The sequence below is a fragment of the Mastigoproctus giganteus genome, chromosome 5 (genome assembly GCF_048544385.1).
Source record: "Mastigoproctus giganteus isolate SK-2022 chromosome 5, ASM4854438v1, whole genome shotgun sequence".
Taxonomy (NCBI): Eukaryota; Metazoa; Arthropoda; class Arachnida; order Uropygi; family Thelyphonidae; genus Mastigoproctus; species Mastigoproctus giganteus.
This window is the reverse complement of record NC_143579.1, coordinates 100814297-100836002: the sequence shown is the minus strand read 5'-3', so window position 1 is coordinate 100836002 and position 21706 is coordinate 100814297. Positions and strand designations below refer to the sequence as shown.

Sequence of the window (21706 nt, the reverse complement as noted above, 5' to 3'; positions counted from 1 at the left end):
TCTTTTGCTTCGAACTTTGATGTATTAAAGCTCTTGCTTAATGATGGTGAGAATATGGATTCCAGTTGCAACAAGTGTAAAATTTGTAGCACTTGCTCATCGTGTGTACTAAAAATTCTAGAATCCAACAGACTTCAAGACAAGATAACCTTTATGAACTTTATAAAGTCATCTGCACACTATCAGTTACCCAAGTTCAATATGAGAGGACATTTTCAAAGGCAAAGATCATAAAGACAAAGCTAAGAAAGTCACTGTTTGAGGAGAACTTCGAATCATACATGTTGCTATCCATTGAAAAGGAACTGTTAGATGAATTGGATGCAGAAGCAATTATTGACAGATTCGCAAAATCATCTAGTGAATTCAAATGATTGTTCTTAACATAGAGGACAAATGAAATATGCTTTTTGAACTACCTGTTAATGTGTAAAATGTTCAGTACAAGCAAACTATTTAAAAATATCCACCATTTATTTAAAATTAAAAAATAATAATAATTTAAAAATTCAACGTTATAATTGAGTTTTTAGGTATGTAGTAGTGGCATGTGATGCAAGAAAGCAAGTGTACGAGCTTATGCAGCACCAGCAAAAAAATAATAAATAAATAAAAAAAAACAAAAAAAATCACACCATTCCCTCCAAATGCCTGTCCAGTTGCTCCTTAAATTTATTCAAGCTATCAACTTCCACAACGACAGATGGAAGTTTGTTCCAGCAATTAACCACCCGCTGGCTAAAGGCAAATTTCCGCACATCTGTCCTTTCTTAATTTGAATTTATACCCCCTTAGGTTCGTAATCTGAACAAGTGGAAGGATCCCATCAGAATTCAGCGTGCTCAACCCATTCAAGGCCTTATACACCTCAATCAGATCACTGCGTAGGTGCCTAATCTCCAGCCACTGCAATTTGCAGAACTTAGGCCTCTCTCTCTCTCTCTTGGTAAGAGGATCCCTTCATTCCCCTCACCAATCTTGTTGCCCTTCTCTGTACACACTCAAGCAAATCTACATCCTTCCTAAAATGAGGCCTCCAGACCTGTATGCAGTACTCAAGGTGTGGCCTGACCATTGCCTTACAGAGAGGGACAACACTTCCTTTTCCCTGCTAGCAAAATTCCTATATATCATTGACAAAACCCCCATGACCTGCCCTGACAGCCTGTCTGCATTGCTCAGAAAACTTCATATCTGCCTGGACAATTACTCCCAGGTCTTTTTCATTTTCTACCACCTTAAGTGTAGTACCACACACAGTTGGTATGTTTCTGTGGGATTACTTCTACCCGTATGCAGTACTTTGTATGTCAAGGTTAAACTTCGGTTGCCACTTCCTAGCCCATCTGCCCAAATTATCTAGATCCTGTTGCAGTAGCACACTGCCATTACTGTCATTAACAATCCTGCCAACCTTTGTATCATCTGCAAACTTCGACATTAAGCCTGATATACCTTCATCAATATCATTGATAAACATACAAAACAACAACGGCGCCTCCGTAGCCAGGTAGGAAGGAGTAGCAGTGCGCAGCACACGCTTCTTGATTAGGCCGGGGTTCAAGGCCGTCACCACCAAATACGGAGGGTACGGAAAGGTCAGGAAATGACCACCGCACATCCCAGAGCAATATGGCCTTAGTTGCTAATGCTCCTAAAAACCAAATAACAACAACAGTGGACCCAACACCAAACCCTGTGGGACTCCACTAATAACATTAGTCCACGAAGAGCAGCACCCATTAATTACCACCCTCTGTCTTGTCCCACTTAACCATCCTTTTATACATTGTAACAACTTACCCTTAATACCATTCTGCTCCAATTTGTTCAATAGTCTTTCATGCACAGTGTCAAAAGCTTTTTTGAAATCAAAATATATATCAAAATTATTTTTTGCATCCAGTTCCTTTGTAACCACATCATAATATCCTATCAAATTTGTCAGACAAGACTTTCGCTTAACAAACACATGCTGTGTCTGAATTATTGCTGCAGTCTTGTCTAGATGATCCTGCAATGCATCTTTAACCAGTGACTATTATTATTTTACCCGGAACAGAAGTTAAACTAACTGGTCTGTAATTACTCGTGTCACCCTTCGATTCCCTTTTGTGAATACATTTGCACATCTCCAGTCCAAGGATGCTCTCACAATTATGGCTAAGGGTTTGCTTAGTTGCTTTGCCGCCTCCTTTAATATAACTGGATAGATCCCATCCACCCCAGGTGCTTTTCTTATGTTTAACTTCAACAATTTCTCCTACACTTTGCTCTCAGTTATTATAAAATCATTAAGTATCCTGTTACAATTTGATAACCTTCTGCCATTTTCAAACCTTAATAATTCATGTGTGAATGTAGATGCAAAATACTCATTCAGTTTGTTTGCTATCTGAGCAGGATCATCAACAGTCGAACCATCCATGTCAAGTGGACCAATCAGATTCACCCCCTTCATTTTAGAGTTTATATAAGTAAAGAAATCCTTGCTGTTTTTTTCGGCATCTTTTGCCAAGGATTTCTCGTAATCTGCCTTCACCTGCCTAACCTCCTTTGTGACCTGATTACAGACTAGCTTATATCTGCCATAGGCTTCTGAGTCGCTTGATAATTTATATGCATCCCATGCATTTTTCTTCCCTGTTACAAGTCTCATTAGATAACCATTGAGGCCTAAACCTTGAACAATATTTCTTAATAGGTATGAAACTTTTTGTAGCATCCACGATTAATTCCTTGAATGCTTCCCACTTGGAATTTACTGTTGGTAACATTGTCAGTTGATCCCACTATACAGAATTAAAAAAAAACTTTCTGAGACCACTGTACTCACCTTTACGGAAGCAAAAACCCTTTCCTTTACCATCATTTCGTAATTAAATCTCTAAGTAAATCCCACATCAGTACACTGATCACTGCCACATAGTGATTCCTTTATCTGCAAATTCTTAATACACGAATGATCACTGCTAATAAGCAGGTCAAGAGTGTTACTCTATTTGGTTGCCTCTCGAACATGCTGCTGCAGAAAACAATCATCCAATAAATTCACAAAAGTCTGACTAGTGTGCGAGTGATGGACCCACAAGTTCCAGTCAATATCTGGGAAGTTAAAATCCCCCATTATAAGACATTCTGACTTACTGGCCCTCTCTATTTCTCTGTACAATTGTTCATTGCACTCATTCGAGTAATTAGGCCTATAACACAATCCTACTCTTATTTTTGCTTTTGCAGTGCTTATGTCACACCAAACTGACTCAACAGTGCACTGTTCATCTATATCAACTGGGTACACTTGTTTTGATTTTATGTTTTTCTTAATTAACAGCATAACACTTCCTCCCTTTCTATCCTGTCTATCCTTTCTGTACATATTGTACTCCTCAAATTCCAGTTCTGCATTCCTTATATCTGTGTGACACCACGTCTCTGCTATCCCAACAATATCCGCCTTTGATGTCTTGACCAACACTTCAAATTCATCAAATGTATTCACTATAGTTCTAGCATTGGTATACATGCAAGTATTATACATACATTCCTATTCCTAGTTACCCTAACACATCCCATATACCCACCTATTTCAGGATGACTGCCATCCTGGAAACCCCCAACACCCCTCGCTCCAGGTCGCTACTTATTCTAATAGAAGTTGTGCAAGAATCACCTTCACCTCTGCCTACGGCTACTGTTATTCCTTGTATCCCCCAAGCTATCAGTTTTCCGACCCACCTAACCCTGCCTCGATAGCATCAGCAAATATTCTTGCACCCTTTCTATTTAAGTGTATCCCATCCCTGTAGAAGCAGTCTCTCCTGCTTCTTCATGTTTACTGCATGGAGTTTAGTAGATTCAGCTAAACAAAGTCGAAGGAACAGACAAGGATATTTGATAACGTTCACAGCAAGAAGGTTATAATACAATAACAAATACAGATTGTTATAAATTATAACAATCTGTATTTACATTTAGTATCTACTATATCCTGCCAGTAATAAATATGTACTGTAATTACTAAAAAATATACATTTATTTCGCAAAAATTATAATTGTACCTTTTTTTTTTTAGTTATGTATGTTTTGAAAATTTTATTTATTTCTTATAAAAATGAAATGATAACCTTTGATTAAAATCAACTAATACTAGAGCTTTTAAAAATATAAATTATTCATATTTAACAATTTACTACCATTGAGAAAAATCCACATGGATGAACACTACATTATTCACTTTTTTTTCATGAATTTTTACCTTCTGAAAAAGAAACACTTGAAGAAAAAACTTACCCAAAATGACTTTCTGAGTAATGCTCCTATGCATCCCAATTGTGAAGAGCTCAAAGAAGACATAAAAGCTATGTTATTTTACCAGTGAATATAACATCCTTGATCCAGCCTATGGATATCAAGGGGTTCTAGAATGTCTCAAGATAATATAGGCTACAGTTTATAAGATCAATTTTGAAAAAAAAAATACAAGAGACAAATATAGATCTTATGGAAACTTTAAAAATCATCAATGTCAAAGTTGTGTTTACAATATAGCAATGGCATGGTACTAAATTCAAAGTAAAACATTCACTACATCTTGGAGAAAAATTTGGCTGGGCCGTCAACGTAACTGGACTACAAAAAGATAATGAAGAACAGCTTATTAACTGATTTTGGTCAAATTCAAGGTTCCAAATTAAGACATACAATGGATTCAACAGTTTCCCAACAGATTGGTGACTATTAGAGCATGAAATTATAGATACTTTGATGGAAATGGATGGATATCTAAATATGAAGAGAATGAATCATATTAAGGTCTAGAAATTTTTCATGCAGCCACTAAAAATGTCCTAAATCCAGATTTATGGTATACTGAATGTGGCTTTATATCTTGAAACCGTGATGTCTTAGTAACAACCTGCTAAGACATCACACCTTCTATTCATCGTCAATAAATGAATATTATTGTTTATTTTTTATTATTAACCATATGGTGCAAGGAAGCCTGCACCAGCCAAAAAAAAAAAAATTTCTGTACAGAGAGAGAGAGAGAGAGAGAGAGAGAGAGAGAGAGAGAGAGAGAGAGAGAGAGAGAGAGAGAGAGAGAGAGAGAGAGAGAAGAATGATGATATCCAGCTCAGGACCTGAGTGTGCCAAGAGCCCATACTCATCAGATGTGAGCCCCTGGGGTTTGTGTTTCATTGCATTGCATTTTAACCTAGCAGTGGTGCACAAAAAATTTTGAAAATAAAAGCTATAAAATAAATAAGGAGCATGTTTTAAAATTAAAAATTTTACACCTTTCATTATATATATATATATAAACTCACAAAAATTGCAAAAAAAAAAAAAAAGTTTCAGACAAGTCTAATTTTTTTTTTTTTAAATTGGAAAATGGAAGTCTTCCACTTTCCAATTTAAAACACCATTAAGTGAGTGAAAATTTCAAATAAGTATGCACATATATTTCTGCTTATTATCTCTATAAATATTAATAAAAATTATATATATATTTAACGCTATTGGTTATTTCCATTTTTCAGGTTTATTTCAAATCCACAATCTTTTTTTAATATGAAATTTAAAATTATGTATCTTGCTTCCTGTCAGGTTTAATTTTTCTGCCATTATTCTGCAAAAACAAAAATAAACCTTTCAACAACAACTAGACTGTACATGTTTATTTAACTAGTGGGAGAAAGAAAAGCAAGTAGCTTAAAACTTTAAACATACACAGCATTGGTACTGGTCCAGTATCGTGCTACTCTTCAAGGAAAAAGGCAGTGATGGATCCTCTCATACATTCTCGTGCACAATTTCTATACAAAAACAACTTTGGAAAACATTCCAGTAAAAGTCTGACTATATTTAAGAAGGTGGAAAAAATTTCAGATTTTTAATCATTGATTAATAGTGAATGAAGGAACCTTATTATCAAGGGTCACAAGTCAGGTGACCATTAACAACTGAGTTAAAATGAGTGATTTCACTAAACAGTAAATTTGCATAAAATTTTGTTTCAAATTTGGAGAAAGTGCAATAAAAACTCATTAAATGTTAAAGGCAATTTTTGGAGAAAATGCTGTATCATTCAAAGACGTTTTTTAACGTCTTGCAAAATTTAAAGATTTCCACTTGTCCACCGAAGGCGATCCTTGTTTTGGCCACATTTCATCACAAAAAAAAAAAAAAAAAAAAGTTGTTCAATTGCTCATGTCCATGATCTGATGAGTGATTGACTAACTATCCAGGAAGATGAGAGTGCAATTGGCATTTCTTAAGAGAAATTTCAATCAATTTTAACAGATTTCACCCAAGTTCGTGACACACCTCAGTTATAATCACTGATAGTTCTCGCATGTCAGGATTTTCAATGTGCTACTGCTGGCTTTGTTTCTGCCATCATTACTGGTAATGAATCACGGGTGTATGGATTCAACTCAAGAAACAGAGGTCTCAATGCAACACTCAATCTTCTCCACAGGAGTTCAAATATCAAGTTCATGTTTACTGTATTTTTTGATTCACCTGGCATTGTTCATTATGAATCTGTCCTGTACAGTCAAACAGTGCAGCAAACATACTACAAAAGTTCTGTGGCAACTGTGTAATGCTATTTAGAGAAACTGTAAAATGAGCTTCAGGGAATTTGTGCTTGTATCTTAATACAGATGCATTGCATGCTCAGTCCTTTTCATTCAACGATTTCTTACCAAGTACTATCACATCACTGTAGTCCCCCCCAATCCAAAACTCTTTGGATTTAGCCCCGTGTGAATTTTTATTGTTTTCCTAAGAGCTTAAAGCTTTTCCCAAAAGGTCAGATTTTGTAACACAAAAAATTACACCTGAATTTATAATGGGTTTGTTTGGGGATTTATTAGGCGCATCGGCATCTGTGGCCGTAATGTGCTATTATAATGGGTGACATAGGAACTATTAGCAATTTCACAAGAAGCATATCAGGAATACTTCTAGAAGCTGCAATAGCACTGAAATTTGTGTATAGTATAAGGAGGCTGGCTTACTTCTAAGGAGATCCATCCAAATAGCCAATAAGCCCCATTATTTCCCAATAAATTCAGCCACTAAATTCTCTGCTGACACTTCATAAATGTACATTCTCATAAAACAATTAAGTGTTTATTTCTAGAGCAGACTGAGAAATCTTCATTTTTGGTCACAAGTCTATACAAGGATACTATGGGAACAAATCTAAATAAATCTACCCTGAATTGCATTGTATTTAACTAAAATAACAACTACTTTACATGACCATAAATGATACTAACAACATGTCAGTAAACTTTAAAATCCAGCACCCTCAGAGATGGAGATGTTAGATTATAAAATTTCCATATTTTAGAACTATATGGTGGTTAAGCAGTTTTAAGCACAAACAACTGAACTTATTTACATCTGTAAACATTTATAATGATTATCTTATCCTTTCTGTAGGATGCTATATTTAAACTGTATGGATAATGTAATGATTTTAATTCTTACAGCAGAACTTGGCCAGTATTGCGCTACTTTCAACATCTTTAAATATACGAAACTCTGAAGACCCATTTCTATATCGCATAGCAGCTTACATCAAATAATTTCTTTATAACTGTTTTGTTGTCACTGGAGACTACCTGCTAGATCTGCTTATTCAAGTTTTGTACATACCATTTTTTCTTCTACTTACTGAACAGTTTTGTACGTTATACCACCCTATCTTCTTATTTAATTGTCTCGTGTATTATATAAATATATACACGCAGTTCTAGAAATCGCTAATTTTTCTTGTCCTGCTCAAATGAAGTTCTTAGAAAACATCCTAATTGGTGAGCCAATAGCTGCACTTCCACCAAATCATATGTGAACTAAAATGAAGGGCTCGTGAACATAAATACCAGAGGCAAGTCGTTCAAACAGACGGAAAAACATGGGGAGGGGGGACCGCATGTCACATTCGGCGAAGCACCAAATATGAATGTTCCGTTTAGGGCTAAAAATGATGGGTATTTAATGTGCTTCGCATCATCCTTAAAATGTCAGATCAAATATAAAAAGTTCTTAAGCAACCCAATAATAAATGAATAAATAAATAAATATATATATATATATATATATATATAGAGAGAGAGAGAGAGAGAGAGAAATAATGAGAATAAATGCCAATCATCTAGTAACGAAAAACTGAAAACATACGAGGAGTGGTCAATTTCGAAACGTGTAGCGAATGCTAGACAGCCGCTAATACCACACCGATTAGTGTGTCAGGCGACAGATCAAGATTTAGTATAACTCATTAATGTGATATGATAATGAACATATATCAATTTGTTCCTCTCAAGTGAATATGAAAAACTTACTCTCTTTTCCTGGTCTTCCTGCGCACTCTCTGAATCGGACATTTTCAACGACGTGTTGTTCAAAATGGCGGGTAAACAAGAGCAGTTTCAAGAAGCCACTCTATGACCTTCTTACACTTTGGCTAGGGTCAAGTCCTAAACAAATAAGACAATATATTTGCACCACTCCTGTTACACAATTAATATATACTGTTAGAACCTTAGAACCATTTCGTCTCTTACCTACAGTGTTTATGAAACATACACACCTAGCAAATTTTAAATTAAATAATACAAACAGAAATAACTAAACCAGACGTATACAGGCCAAGCAGCAAACCGATCTCGCGCTTCTCGTAACTTCTCGTCAAAAACGCAGCTGAACAAGAGGTAACATTCTCTGAGAGAAACTCACGTAAAACCCAATAAAATATAATGAAGCACTTCCATTAAACATTAATGTAATTTGACGATTTTTGTTACGATAATTAAAATTATTTGTTGGTAACTTTACGAAAGTAATGCAAATCATCTTTAACACACACTTTATCTTGTTTATAGATGGAAAAAAATTCTATGGGTTTTCTTCTCACACAGCGCAGCTAATTACCTATGGTGAATATTGACACCAATTTCGGAGAAAACACACTCACCACCGAAGAAGAACTATTAAAACACGATAACTCGCTTACAAACGGATCATGGAAAATGTGCACACAAAATTTGTACTAGAGAAAAGCCTCAAGCTATATTCTTATTATTATTACAACTAGCCATATAGAGGGTGTCCCAAAAATATTGGTACAAACGTTTAGGACAGGTAGGTAACATCTAAAGGAATGTGAATCGCTTAGGAACCCATAACCGGAAACGTCACCGTAAGTCGGTACACGGCGCTGTTCATCAGTTCGCGAGAGGTAAAATTTCGGGTTTACTCATTCAAGCAGTAGTCGCCTCACGAAGAGCATGCATCGATCTATGAACTGTGAGCTAGCAGACATGCACCTAGTGTGTTGATTAGCAGAGGGCAATGGACGAGCTGCTCAACGAATTTATGGAGAACGCTTCTCAGACAGACATATACCGGACCACCGTTTGTTTGCGCGTGTGCATCAAAATTTGTGCGAGGGTCATTTAGAGGTAACAGGAGTAGTGCGGGCAGACCAAGTTCGACGCGAACTCCCGCCATGGAACAAAAGTTGTTGAATGTGTTGAATGCCGTCCAGAATAATTCCACTACCATCACACGTGCCGTTGCCTCTGCCATAGGAGTGTCTCGTTGCAGTGTACAGTGTGTCTGGCACAAACGATTCCTTACACCTCTTTCATCTCCGAAGGGTTCAGTTACTGCTCCCCCAAGATCATCCTGCACCTGTGGCTTTTGCGCAGTGATTTCTCCAAGAAAGTGTTCAAGACTTGAATTTTCCAGCCTATGTTTTGTCCATGGAAGAGGCTTATTTCACTCGGGAAGGCTTATTCAATCAGCACAATGCTCATGTCTGGCCTCATGACAAGCCACACGGTGTGCGCCCCCACACAACATCGCTTCGCAATAAATGTGTGGGTAGGTACGCTCGGTGACTGCTTAGGCGGCCCATACCTGTTGCCATCCCACATGAACTCCGCTAAATATCAGATATTTCTTGAACAAGTTCTACCAGGGTTACTTGACGATGTTCCAGCAAATGTGAGACGCAACATTTGGTTTCAACATGACGGGGTGCCTGCCCATTATGAAAGGTGTGTTCGTGACCATTTGAACAGGCGTTTTGGGCGTCGATGGATTGGCCGTGGTGGACTCGATGCCTGCCCCCCCATGCTCACCTGATTTATTGAGCCTTGATTTCTTTCTGTGGGGGACCCTCAAATCTATCGTGTATGAATCGCCTGTGGAGACGGAAATGGATCTCGTGGCGAGACTCATCTGCGCTGCTGCTACTGTCAAAGAAACTCCAGGTGTGTTCGACCGTGTCCGCCAATACATGCTGCGTCGGTGTCACGCATGCATCGCGTCTCATCGTGGAACCTTCGCGCATCTGTTGTAGCATCATGAAATGCATCCATCTCGTACTCCATTGTTAATATTATGTCAAATAAATGTTTGCCACTAATTACTGTCTTGTGTCATTTCTGCTTCTTGTGCCTCGGCTACTACTTTGACGTGACGTTTCCGGTTATGGGTTCCTATGCGATTCACATTCCCTTGGATGTTACCTACCTCCCCTAAACGTTTGTACCAATATTTTTGAGACACTCTGTAGTGCAAGGAAGCCTAAGGCTTATGCTGCACCAGCCAAAAAAAATTTCCGAGTTACCCTGAGAGAGAGAAAGATACAGTCATTCAGTTTATATCATGTATTATTTTTATTGTTCCTTGGGGATTCCACTCCGTGACGAGTACTGCTACCAAATACACAGGGTGGTTGTAATGTCTAGTGTTAGCATTAGCAAGGTCACATGATGCAAGATAACCCCGGTGGCTCACATCTGGTGAGTATGGGCTTGGCAAACCCAGGGTCCTGGGCTGTATATCATCATTCTCTTTCTTGGTGATTCCTTTCTACCTCTCTCTCTCTCTCTCTCTCTCTCTCTCTCAAGATAACTGGGGAATTTTTTTTTTTTGGCTGATGCGGCATAAGGCTCAGGCTTCCTTGTACCATATGACTAATAATAATAAAAGCATGCTTATACGTCATCAGCCAAAAAAAAAAAAAAACACAAACACACGCGCGCCCTTCTCATTTCACCCATTCACTCGCTTCAAATGTTTGTCTAGCTTTGCCTTGAATCTGTTTAAGCTATTAACTTCTGCAACGACAGGTGGAAGTTTGTTCCAGCAATCAACCACCCACTGGCTGAAGGCAAACTTCCGCACATTGATCCTACAACTGTCTTTCTTCAATTTGAATTTATGCCCTGTCAGGCGATTATTCTGAGCAAGAGGAAGAATCCCATAAGCATTGAGCATGCTAAAACCACCGAAGGCTTCATACACCTCACTCAGAACACCTCGCAGGGGCCTAGTCTCCAGACACTGTAATTTGCAAAACTTAAGCCTTTCTTCGTAAGAGCAACCTTTTGTTCCATTCATTAATCTTGTTGCCCTGCTCTGTATTCGTTCCAACAGCTCAACACCCTTCTTAAAATGAGGCTCCCAGACCTGTATACAGTACTCAAGGTGTGGCCTGATCATTGCCTTATAGCCGCTAGGCACATTATACCCTAAGCTGCTTTTGCGCCAATAGCTCTTATACAACATAATTGCCATAATTGCCCTTCCCATTTGTGCCACATTACCCGCATCCCTCTTCTCCCATTGGCTACCCCCACCTCGACCACGCGGCATTCTCAACGGGGAATAAATATCTATATGTAATTATTACCTACATTTACCTGCGTTTACATAGGTCACTTAGAAAAAGGCTTTTATTTCGGGTTCCATAATATATGAGGAACATTGTTGCATCCAAAATAGCAGGACTAAAATATTTACAAAATACTAAACTATTTACAAATATACAAACTATATCGGGTTCTTCTTCAGTGACATTACAATGGAACATCAAATGATGCTGTGCGTGGTCACGTATTACATAGTGAAGCACGAGGTTGGTGAACGTTATGTAGCCAGTTGTCTTTCAATGGAACACAACAATGTAATTATTTTCCTGCATATTTGAAGTGACGTAATTGCCCGCCCTCTTCTCCCATTGGCTCGAATAAATATCACTAGAAGGAAAACGTTTTAACGTACAGAGAGAAAATTCAATTTTGAGGTAATTTAACTGTGGTAGGCATAATTGATTCTAATTAGTGCCTCCCTCAGATCAGTAATTGGGAATTTTAAATTTCAGATAACTTGTGACATTCCCCAGTGATAGCGGTGCAAACTAAGTGAGCACACAAAACTGTCATTCAACCCAATCCAACCAGCCCAACTTTGGGTGTGCTGTCTTTCATCCCCACTTCCCCTTCTGGTAGACATGTATACATGTATAGTATCTTCTGTATAGCGGCTCCAAGAACATAAGTTCATCTCCCCCCCCCCTGTTACTCTGTGATGATACAAAACTCTGTAGAGCGGCAGAAACGTGTAGTGTTACACGTTTATGCCGTGTAACCAGAAACAACTAAACAACACATAATATACAGAAATATAACATGTGTTGTTTAGTTGTTTCTGGCCTCTTTGCCACCGGGCAGGCGATCTGGAAAGCGTGCCCTATGCCCATCTACACCACAAGGAGGTGGGCCACAACTAGATATGTCCTTACCAAGTGGAGATAGACCATTACAATCTTTGTCTGCCTGAAGAGGGCGAAGCCCTGCACCCACTGGAGATAGTACTATACCAGTGGGTGCCAGAAAATCACATACCCACAGCTACCCAAACATAGGATACCAGCATATAGGAAAAAATTAATAAATAAAATCATAATTAAAAAAAAAATTAGTTAAAAAAAAACAAAAAAGTAAAATAAAATAAACTTAAGATAAAAATTTATAGAGAAAAGTAGGGAAAAAAAATAAATAAAAAATGAAATTTAAAAAAAAAAAGTAAAATAAAATAAAATAGTATTAAAAAAAAGTAAAATAAAATGAAATAGTATTAAAAAAAGTAAAATAAAATAAAGAAATATAAAAGAGAGAAAGAGAAAAAAATATATATAAATAAATTTAAAAGAAAAAAATATAGATAGATAAAAAAAATTAAAGTGAATTGTCTAAGATTGGACAAATCCCGCACCCACTGGAGGCAGTGCAATCCAGTGGGTGGCAGCTTCATCGGGTTGCCCAGGCCTGAGGGGATAAAAGTAAAATAAAATAAAATAAAAATAATAATAATAATAAAAAACTGGATCTATGTGATCTTCTAAGAGCTATTCAAGGTGACAACATTTTCTCTTTGCAAGACACTGCTCACTGTTGAGGCGCTGGTGAAGGTGTTGGAGGCACCGTAGGAGGTGAAGCTGAAGCAGGATTGGCCAACAGAAGTTTTCTTCCAGCAAATAAATCAGAAACAAATTGTTGTAGGATTCTAAGGTGTGAGGCAGATTCTACTAGATGTTTTTCGTTGCCAGTTGAGAAGGTGTTTATACAGTCTTGTAGGGATTTCCGTAGGTCAGCATAAAGAGGGCAGTGATAAAGCAGGTGGTTCCAGTCTTCCAGTTGGAGACAAAGGCAAGAATCGGTATTGCTTATTCGGAACTGAAAGAGTTGGGAGTTGAAAGAGCCATGTCCAGTTATGATAAATGATGTATAGGGTTTTGGAGAGAGAACCATGGGGAATTTTTCTTGTTGGCAGTAAAGGAGATATCTGGTATAAATTTGTATATAGTTCTGCCTTTAGGGGTTGTATTCCAACGGTCTTGACAGATTTTTGTTAAAGCAGACCAAATCCAGGTTTTTTTCGGCTTTGGTGTCTACAAGGACGTCATTCTGTATTCCCTAGAATTCCATGGAGGTCTGATGTTTTTGAAAGTAGCAGAAGGCACGATGTAAAATGTGCAAGTCCAGAGGTAATACTCCAGCTATGACCTGCAGGGCATCAGTTGAGACAGTTCTGCAGGCACGGAGCATTGTAAGAATCACGGATCTTTGCAAGGAGAGTAGTTGTGATTTCAGTTTGACGTTGTGAATTCTGTCATTCCAAACCGGAGCAATAGGTTGCAATAGGTATGAATACTGCCTTGTAATATAAGAGAAGAACTCTGCATCCAAGCGCCCAGTCGGTTCTCGTAATCCGAACAATAGCCATAGTAAATGTCTTCATTTTATCTATTAGGTGGTTTACGTGGAGAGTAAAATTGAGCCTGTCATCACTGATCACACCAAGATGTTTTAAGTGCTTGACATATGGTATTTGCTTGTTAGCTATTTTCAAGAGAGTAGGACGATGGATATTTAGTTGACCTTTAAAGATCATGAGCCAGGTTTTGGATGGAGATATTTCAAGTTTGTTGACAGTTGCCCATTTAATGAGATCCTTTAAGACCGGAGAAGCTCTTTCTTGAATTTGTTGCCTGGAGTTGCCTGAGAAGACAATGACAAGGTCATCAGCATATGCGAATGGAGTAGCAAAATCGAGTTGTCTGGTTAGCCATGTATTTCGTGTAATGTTCCAGAAGAGCGGCCCCAGAACAGAGCCCTGAGGACATCCTCTATTGACAGCTCGTGTTATGCTGCAGATTTTTTAAGTAACCTGTATAGATCTGTGATCAAAGTAGGCTCAGTTAGCTTGGTACAACTGAGAGGAGCATGAGATGTTCCGAAGGCTTGCGAGGGCACTCTCCCACCAGAGGGAGTCAAAAGCACCTTCGAAGTCTATGAAGATGGCCATTTCATATCTTAATGTGAAATTCTGGATGTAATTTCTTAACGCAAGAAGTGCATCTTCACAAGACTTGCCCTTAACGAATCCATGCTGGTGAGGTGAAAAGATATCTTGAGCATGGAAAAGATCGTAGATTCTTGGGACGAGTAGTCGTTCATAGAGTTTTCCCAAATTTGGTAGGAGAGAAATGGGACTGAAGGCTCTTGGGTCTGATGGGGGCTTGTTGGGTTTTCTTAGCAGTTTGACTAGTGCATTCTTCCAGAGATGGGGGAAAGTACCACAGAGAAGACATTTGTTGAAGAGATTTAACAGGATGTTGGGATAAGTTTCTTTGAACTCCTTAATGACAGTATTCTCCAACAAGTCACATCCAGGACATTTTTGGACATTGATTTTATTTAAACCTCTTTGAAGCTCTTGTTTAGTAAACAGGCCAGTATCCACAGTGGAGGAGTATTGAAGATTGAGGGTTCTTGTTGTGGATTGAGTGAGAGAGTCTGTTGACTGATAATTCTAAGGGAATAGTTTATCCAGAATCATTGTGACAGTATCATGCCAAGTCGTGGTTTCAGAGTCATTGGTCACTATGGGTTGTAAATATCATTGGTTGGCACTTTGTCTCTGCTAAGTTTATGTCCCCCATGGGTTCGAGTTGCCCACAGTGGAGACGAAAGAATGCCAGGTAGCGATTTTTTTTGCTTTGAGATTTCGAGATTATACTGATGTTTTATCGTTCTGTATTAATTTCTGAGCCTCTGTAGTTCATTGGAAGGCCAAGAGCGTCGTCTTTGATACAGTTTTTCTTTCCCTGTGAACACGTCTTCTTAAAACCATTAGGTGGGGATTCCACCAGGGAAGAGATGATTTTCGAGAACAGTGGCCATTTTATAGGCATTACAGCAAATCTTCTCAAGTCCTGAGGAGGTAGCCTCTGATTCTGTAAATTTGTGGTTAGTTTAAATGAAATTGCACGGTGTCGCTACATGTTAGATCCTCAATCACAGCCCAGTTTGATATTTTGGTTTAGTGATGTTTGCAGTTGTGAGAGTCAGGTCGATGTTAGACTCACCATTTATTGTGAAGAAGGTACTGAGTTGATTGTATTTATTTAGGATGTGCAGGTTATGTGCCAGTATGAAGTTCTCCAGTTGTCATCCTCTGTGGTCAGTGGAGGTACTAAACCATAATGGAGACTTGGCATTGGAGTCTGTAGCTATAATCATTGGTGATAGGCATAGTTTTTCAATGACAGAATCTACATAGTTCAGGGAGATTTGGATATCTTCAGGCGGAGAACAGTACAGTGATACCGAATAGAAAGTATGAGAAAGTGTCGAGATTTGTACACACGTAGCATTTGGTCTACACAGGGAAGAAATAGCTGTTATTTCAAGTGAGGTATTAAAGGCCACTATTGCAGATTTTGGATGTTCTGCGTCAGCATGTATGATCCGGGCAGAGATTGGGAAACCCATTAATTTTGAGTTGTGTCCATGGAGACTTCTGGAAAAATAGGGTTCTTGTAAGCAGAGCAAATCATAGGAATTCTCAGTGATGGCAACTCGGACTTCATCTGTGACATTTTTGGAGCGATGAGCATTCAGTTGCAGTATGGTAATATCCTGATGGTTAGGGAAAGTTGCATTAAGGGCAGAGGTCTGATTGATGTTACTCATTAATGGTTGTTGTTTTAGCCTGTTCCAGTGCTCCAATGTATTCTGGACATGAAGTGTCCTTTACAGAGTGATCGTAATCCTTATGACGCCTCTTGCAGTTGATGCATTTTTGGGTATCCTGTTTTTGAGGACAGTCTGCTTATACATGTCCTCCCATGGTGCAATGACCACACGACTCTACTTTTTGATTACAGTTGTGGGATCAATGACCAAAAGCCAGGCATCTAAAGCACTTGTTCACTATTGTAAACCGACGGTACTTATGGGCTTGATACCCAAGATAAAGTCTGTCCTGTTCAAAAAGACATTTTAGAAGTTTTGCAGGGAAGCCAATAACCCAATTTGTTAAGTTGGCTTTAGATCCTGTATGAAACCTGAGATTTATGGATTCTTTGACTTCATCAAATTTGAAGCCAAAATTCTGTAGGTTCTTATGGTATATGTCAGATATGATATCATCTTTTGATAATTATTTGGGAACATCATACACAAGTATCGTGGGATCATTCATCTTCGGCTTGGCTGTAGAGAGACCTTGTTTTATAATTGTCTCAGAAGATGCAATCTTGTCTAGATCATCAGAGCTAGTGGTTTCCAGAACAATGCCTTTATTCTTAGTTGTGCGTAAAGATCTAATTTTAACATTTCTGTACTCTTCTCTCAGTGTTTTTGAAACTGTGTTTTTGATTTCATTACTTGTTTCCATTTTGCAATTATTTGTGGCACTAATGGTTGTTGTTTTAGCCTGTTCCAGTGCTCTAATGTATTCTGGACATGAAGTGTCCTTTACAGAGTGATCGTAATCCTTATGACGCCTCTTGCAGTTGATGCATTTTTGAGTATCCTGTTTTTGAGGACAGTCTGCTTATACATGTCCTCCCATGGTGCAATGACCACACGACTCTACTTTTTGATTACAGTTGTGGGATCAATGACCAAAAGCCAGGCATCTAAAGCATTTGTTCACTATTGTAAACCGACGGTACTTATGGGCTTGATACCCAAGATAAAGTCTGTCCTGTTCAAAAAGACATTTTAGAAGTTTTGCAGGGAAGCCAATGACCCAATTTGTTAAGTTGGCTTTAGATCCTGTATGAAACCTGAGATTTATGGATTCTTTGACTTCATCAAATTTGAAGCCAAAATTCTGTAGGTTCTTATGGTATATGTCAGATATGATATCATCTTTTGATAATTATTTGGGAACATCATACACAAGTATCGTGGGATCATTCATCTTCGGCTTGGCTGTAGAGAGACCTTGTTTTATAATTGTCTCAGAAGATGCAATCTTGTCTAGATCATCAGAGCTAGTGGTTTCCAGAACAATGCCTTTATTCTTAGTTGTGCGTAAAGATCTAATTTTAACATTTCTGTACTCTTCTCTCAGTGTTTTTGAAACTGTGTTTTTGATTTCATTACTTGTTTCCATTTTGCAATTATTTGTGGCACGTATGATCAATACATTTTGTTTTGGAGTTGTCTGGGAAGTTTGATGCTGTTCATTTTATCTAGGTTGTCTTAGAATATACGTAGTTGTCTTCTGCAAGTTGTGGTGAAACAACTGAGTTAGAGTAACTTCTGCACTTCACAGTGTTCAATCCCTGTTGCAGCGTGGTGGCATATGTCTTCTTAGAGGAGTCCGATGGGACTTGAATATGGCATTCTTGGTAGAGAACTTGTTTTCTGAGTTCTTCTGCTCTTACTTTCAATTTCTCATTTTCTATGATGAGAGTTGTTGTTGTTGTGGTTTCCATTTCAGTCCATTTATCCATAATAAAGTTTATGGCAGACATTGTTATGTCATTTGCCTCATTGGTGATAGAAGCCACCATGTCACGTTTAATCTGAGATGTGGCATAATTGATAGATGTTAGGGAATCAGTTATATCCTCTTTATTAATGTAATTGTTATTTTTCGTTATTGTATCTTCGGCTTTGCTACTGCAGGTAAGCATCTGGCTGGAGCCATAAACAGCACACAGATGCTGTTCTGGCAGTTGGGAGCATATTTGTGTTTCATTTGCTGGTGGGGACGGTTTACCTCTCTTTCTTGATTAATAATCTCCATCAAGTTCTGGTTCTGAGATTTCCTGATGGTCGTCTAACCCGTCAACCTGCACCACCGGTCTTCCCTTATCTGACGTTGCATTGTCTGTGGGCCTATTGCCAGGGGCCCTGAACTTTGGGTGTTCCATTTTGTTTTTGTTGTAGGTGTGGTTTCAAGAAGAGAATAATGAAGAGAGAGAAGTTGAATAATGGTTGGACCCATGGCTTACTTTTAAAGCTGGGGTGTTTAGTTTTTGTTTTATGTTCTTTGAAAGCCCTCAAGAGGGGATGAAAACTGATGTGGTTTGAGGGACAAGTATTTTTTATTATTAATTTTGATGGTGTGGTCCTAGAAGGGAATAGATGGTCTTAATGGAAAAAAGGAACTCAAGCTGATCCTGGGAGGTCTTAATTCTTATCCAGAAAAGTAGTTGGATGAAGGTGAGGGATAAACAAAGACTCCTCTTGGAGGTGGTTGCTGCAACATAGATACTGATACATTTTGTCTACAATTTTTGTAAATAAATTTGTTTCAAAGGAAAATGGGTTCCTTTCAGAGGTAACAAATGATGCTGATTGTTCTGAGACCTGTCCTATGTCTGTGGATGGTGTTACAGAGGATCACCTATTGTAAATGACACTCATCCATATGAGAGTAGTGTGGCGGTTTGGTGTGACAAATCTTTTTGACAGGAAATTCAATGAAAAGTCTCTTGGATGCATACAAGGCACTGGGAGGGTACACTTATATAGTGCTGATCCTGTTAGTCTGCGCGGGTAGCACAGTGGTATCGTCACCGTCCTCCCCACACCGGGTGGAAAAGGCCTAGGTTCGAATACCGTCGATGACGCGAGGAACTTTAATGGGCTTTTTTTCACTTTGTGGCTGAGTTAGTCGGTCTCAGGCGTAGATAGCAAGGTTTTTCTCCCCAGTAACTGGGGTTTTTTCGTCCAGCAAAACAGGCAAATCGACCATAGAACATACGCAATTTACAGACACAAATACGGGTTAATTTATTTAATTATGGGCAACCCTAAAATAATAATAATAGTGCTGATCCTGTTGAGATGGTTATTTCTTTCTCAGCAGATCCTGGTGGAAAGCTATAGTTCAATTCATATGTGGAAAGCCCTTTTTCCAGGGTAGTGATTAGGCAGGTGTTATCCATCTTAAAATTTTGAGAGTAATGCAAATTGGTACAAAAAAGGATGATTTTATCTTAAGGGAAGTCCTGACGAGTGTTCTGAAGTGTTTATTGTTGGAATCCCTTAAGTATTTGATTAGTTATAGGAGTTTGAAGTTGACTACTAACCTCCATAGACTTAGCATGGGGGGAACAGAATTTTTTGGGAATACTGATGATTCCGATACAGAGAAGCGATTTCTGATCGATGCTGTTTTCGCTCGTGTTCAATGATGATTTAACTTGATGGGGTTACAAAGTTATTGGTCTTGGAAGTTACGATATCGTAACACTATCCAATATGGCGGAGAACAAAGGCAAGTACATCGTCAGGGGTATCTCAAGAAATACTGTCAAAATAATTTGTGAAAATAGTCTCAAGAGAGAGAGTTCACAGTCTTTTCAGTCAAGGAGAGTCCATAGCCCAGTAAATAAATCCGGAAATTCACAGCGGCAGATGATCGAGAGTGACGATACAGCCTCTCTAAGTTCAATCCTATGACTGACCATTGGTCACTGACATAGGAACAAACGTTAGATTCGATCGAGCAATTTCCAGCCTTCCCCATGAGATAGACACTTGAAATTTTACTTACATGTACCTCAAATAATTCTATATCAGATATACTTCTTGGCGCTATCTGGAAACTCAATAGTCCCAAGTTCTTGATCATTAATTCGGAGCACTGAAATCTGCAGCCACCATTTCATATAGAGGGCATGTATTTATCAAGAACTGTATATGAGAAACCTCCAGCAGGAACACTCGCAGGTAGATCTCGCCTTCTGGTCGTCTACGTGTGTAGCACAGTGGTATCGTCACCGTCCTCCCCACACCGGATGGAAAAGGCCTTAGTTCGAATCGCGTCGATCACGTGAGGAACTTTAATGGGCTTTTTTCACTCCGTGGCTGATTTAGTAGATAGCAAGGTTTTTTCCCCCCAGAAACTGGCGTTTTTCGTCCAGCAAAACACACGCAATTAACAGACATAAGATACAGCACAGCAGATGAATTTAATTATTCGGGTGGCCTAAATATAACAGTTTAGTTTTTCCCCTTCTGGTGTGTCGACCATTTCAATGGATGCACCATCGCTTCCTCTACCTGCAGGTAAACTTTTATCATTTTTTGATGTGGGAAGGCCATTTTACTTGCTTGTAAAATGGCCTTCGTCGTATCTTCCCTATGGAAACCCACGTGGTCGCCGTAACGATAACATCATAGAGGCAGTGAAACCTGTAAACTGTGAAACTGACTGAAGCGGATTTCCCTAGGAAACTTTTAAACTGGTCACCACATATACGTCTTTATTTTAGATCCTAGCATGTTTTTCGCCAGTGTCCTTTGTTCGCCACCATATTGTTTCACTTAGCGAACCTACAAGTTTTTCGAGTTGGCATTAAGAAACTTCCTGCTAATGGGCTATAAAATTTAGCTGTTCCGAACCACTTCAAAAAAAAAATAAATAAAATAAAATAGTAATAATAATAAATTAATAAACAATAATAAAATTAAATAAAATACGTCCAAATTTGAACCTCAAACGGGAAACAATACCCCCCCCCGTAGTTGTGCTATTGCGCCCTTCATGCAGAGAACGGCACTCCTCGAGCAACAAGGACATACTTGAAAACACCTGCCTAAACTCTGTTCCGTTTAAATGGCTCAACAACAAACCAGCTAAGTTAGGCACTGATGTTTCCCCGCAACGGGATTCCATCAATAGTAATATTATTGATGACGAAGTCGCGAGTGTGAACACCAAGATGAACAACTCGATCCCTCCAGCTGAGCGAAAACGGCTAAACCCCCCTCTGCCAAAAAAAGTTAAGAAATATAATAAACCGGTTCTCCTTCAGCTGCTCCTTGGGAAAATCTAGAAGAAGAAGAACTAAACTCCATGCAGTCCTCACTGGATAAGGATTGCTCTCACTTGGATAAAATTATGATCCTCAGATTCATGATGGAATGTTGCCTTCGCTTTGAAGGAAGTAGAGTAACCAAGCCAGCTGCCCAAAAAGTTACAGGCTGCTGAGGTACCCCTGGAGAAAATGTTACATGAAAATATACTACAGAATGAACAATTAAGAGCAGTCAATGAACAACTGAGGGAAACAAAT

The 21706-nt window shown here is 38.6% G+C and overlaps 1 protein-coding gene across 2 annotated transcripts in view; it reads right to left on the bottom strand.

The window, feature by feature from the left end:
- Positions 1-8697, bottom strand: part of LOC150085587 (protein DEK-like) — a 252237-nt gene extending 243540 nt beyond the window's left edge. Inside the window, exons 1-2 of one of the 2 annotated variants that reach the window (XM_090374124.1) lie at positions 8586-8697; positions 8364-8498 (exon numbers count right to left, since the gene is read on the bottom strand). In XM_090374124.1, coding sequence (XP_090230250.1) covers positions 8364-8405 — 42 coding nt within the window. In that variant the 5' untranslated portion in view covers positions 8406-8498; positions 8586-8697. Of the gene's footprint in view, positions 1-8363 lie in introns of both variants that reach the window. The other variant, XM_090374125.1, reaches the window with a different exon arrangement.
- Between the last annotated feature and the right edge of the window lie 13009 nt (positions 8698-21706).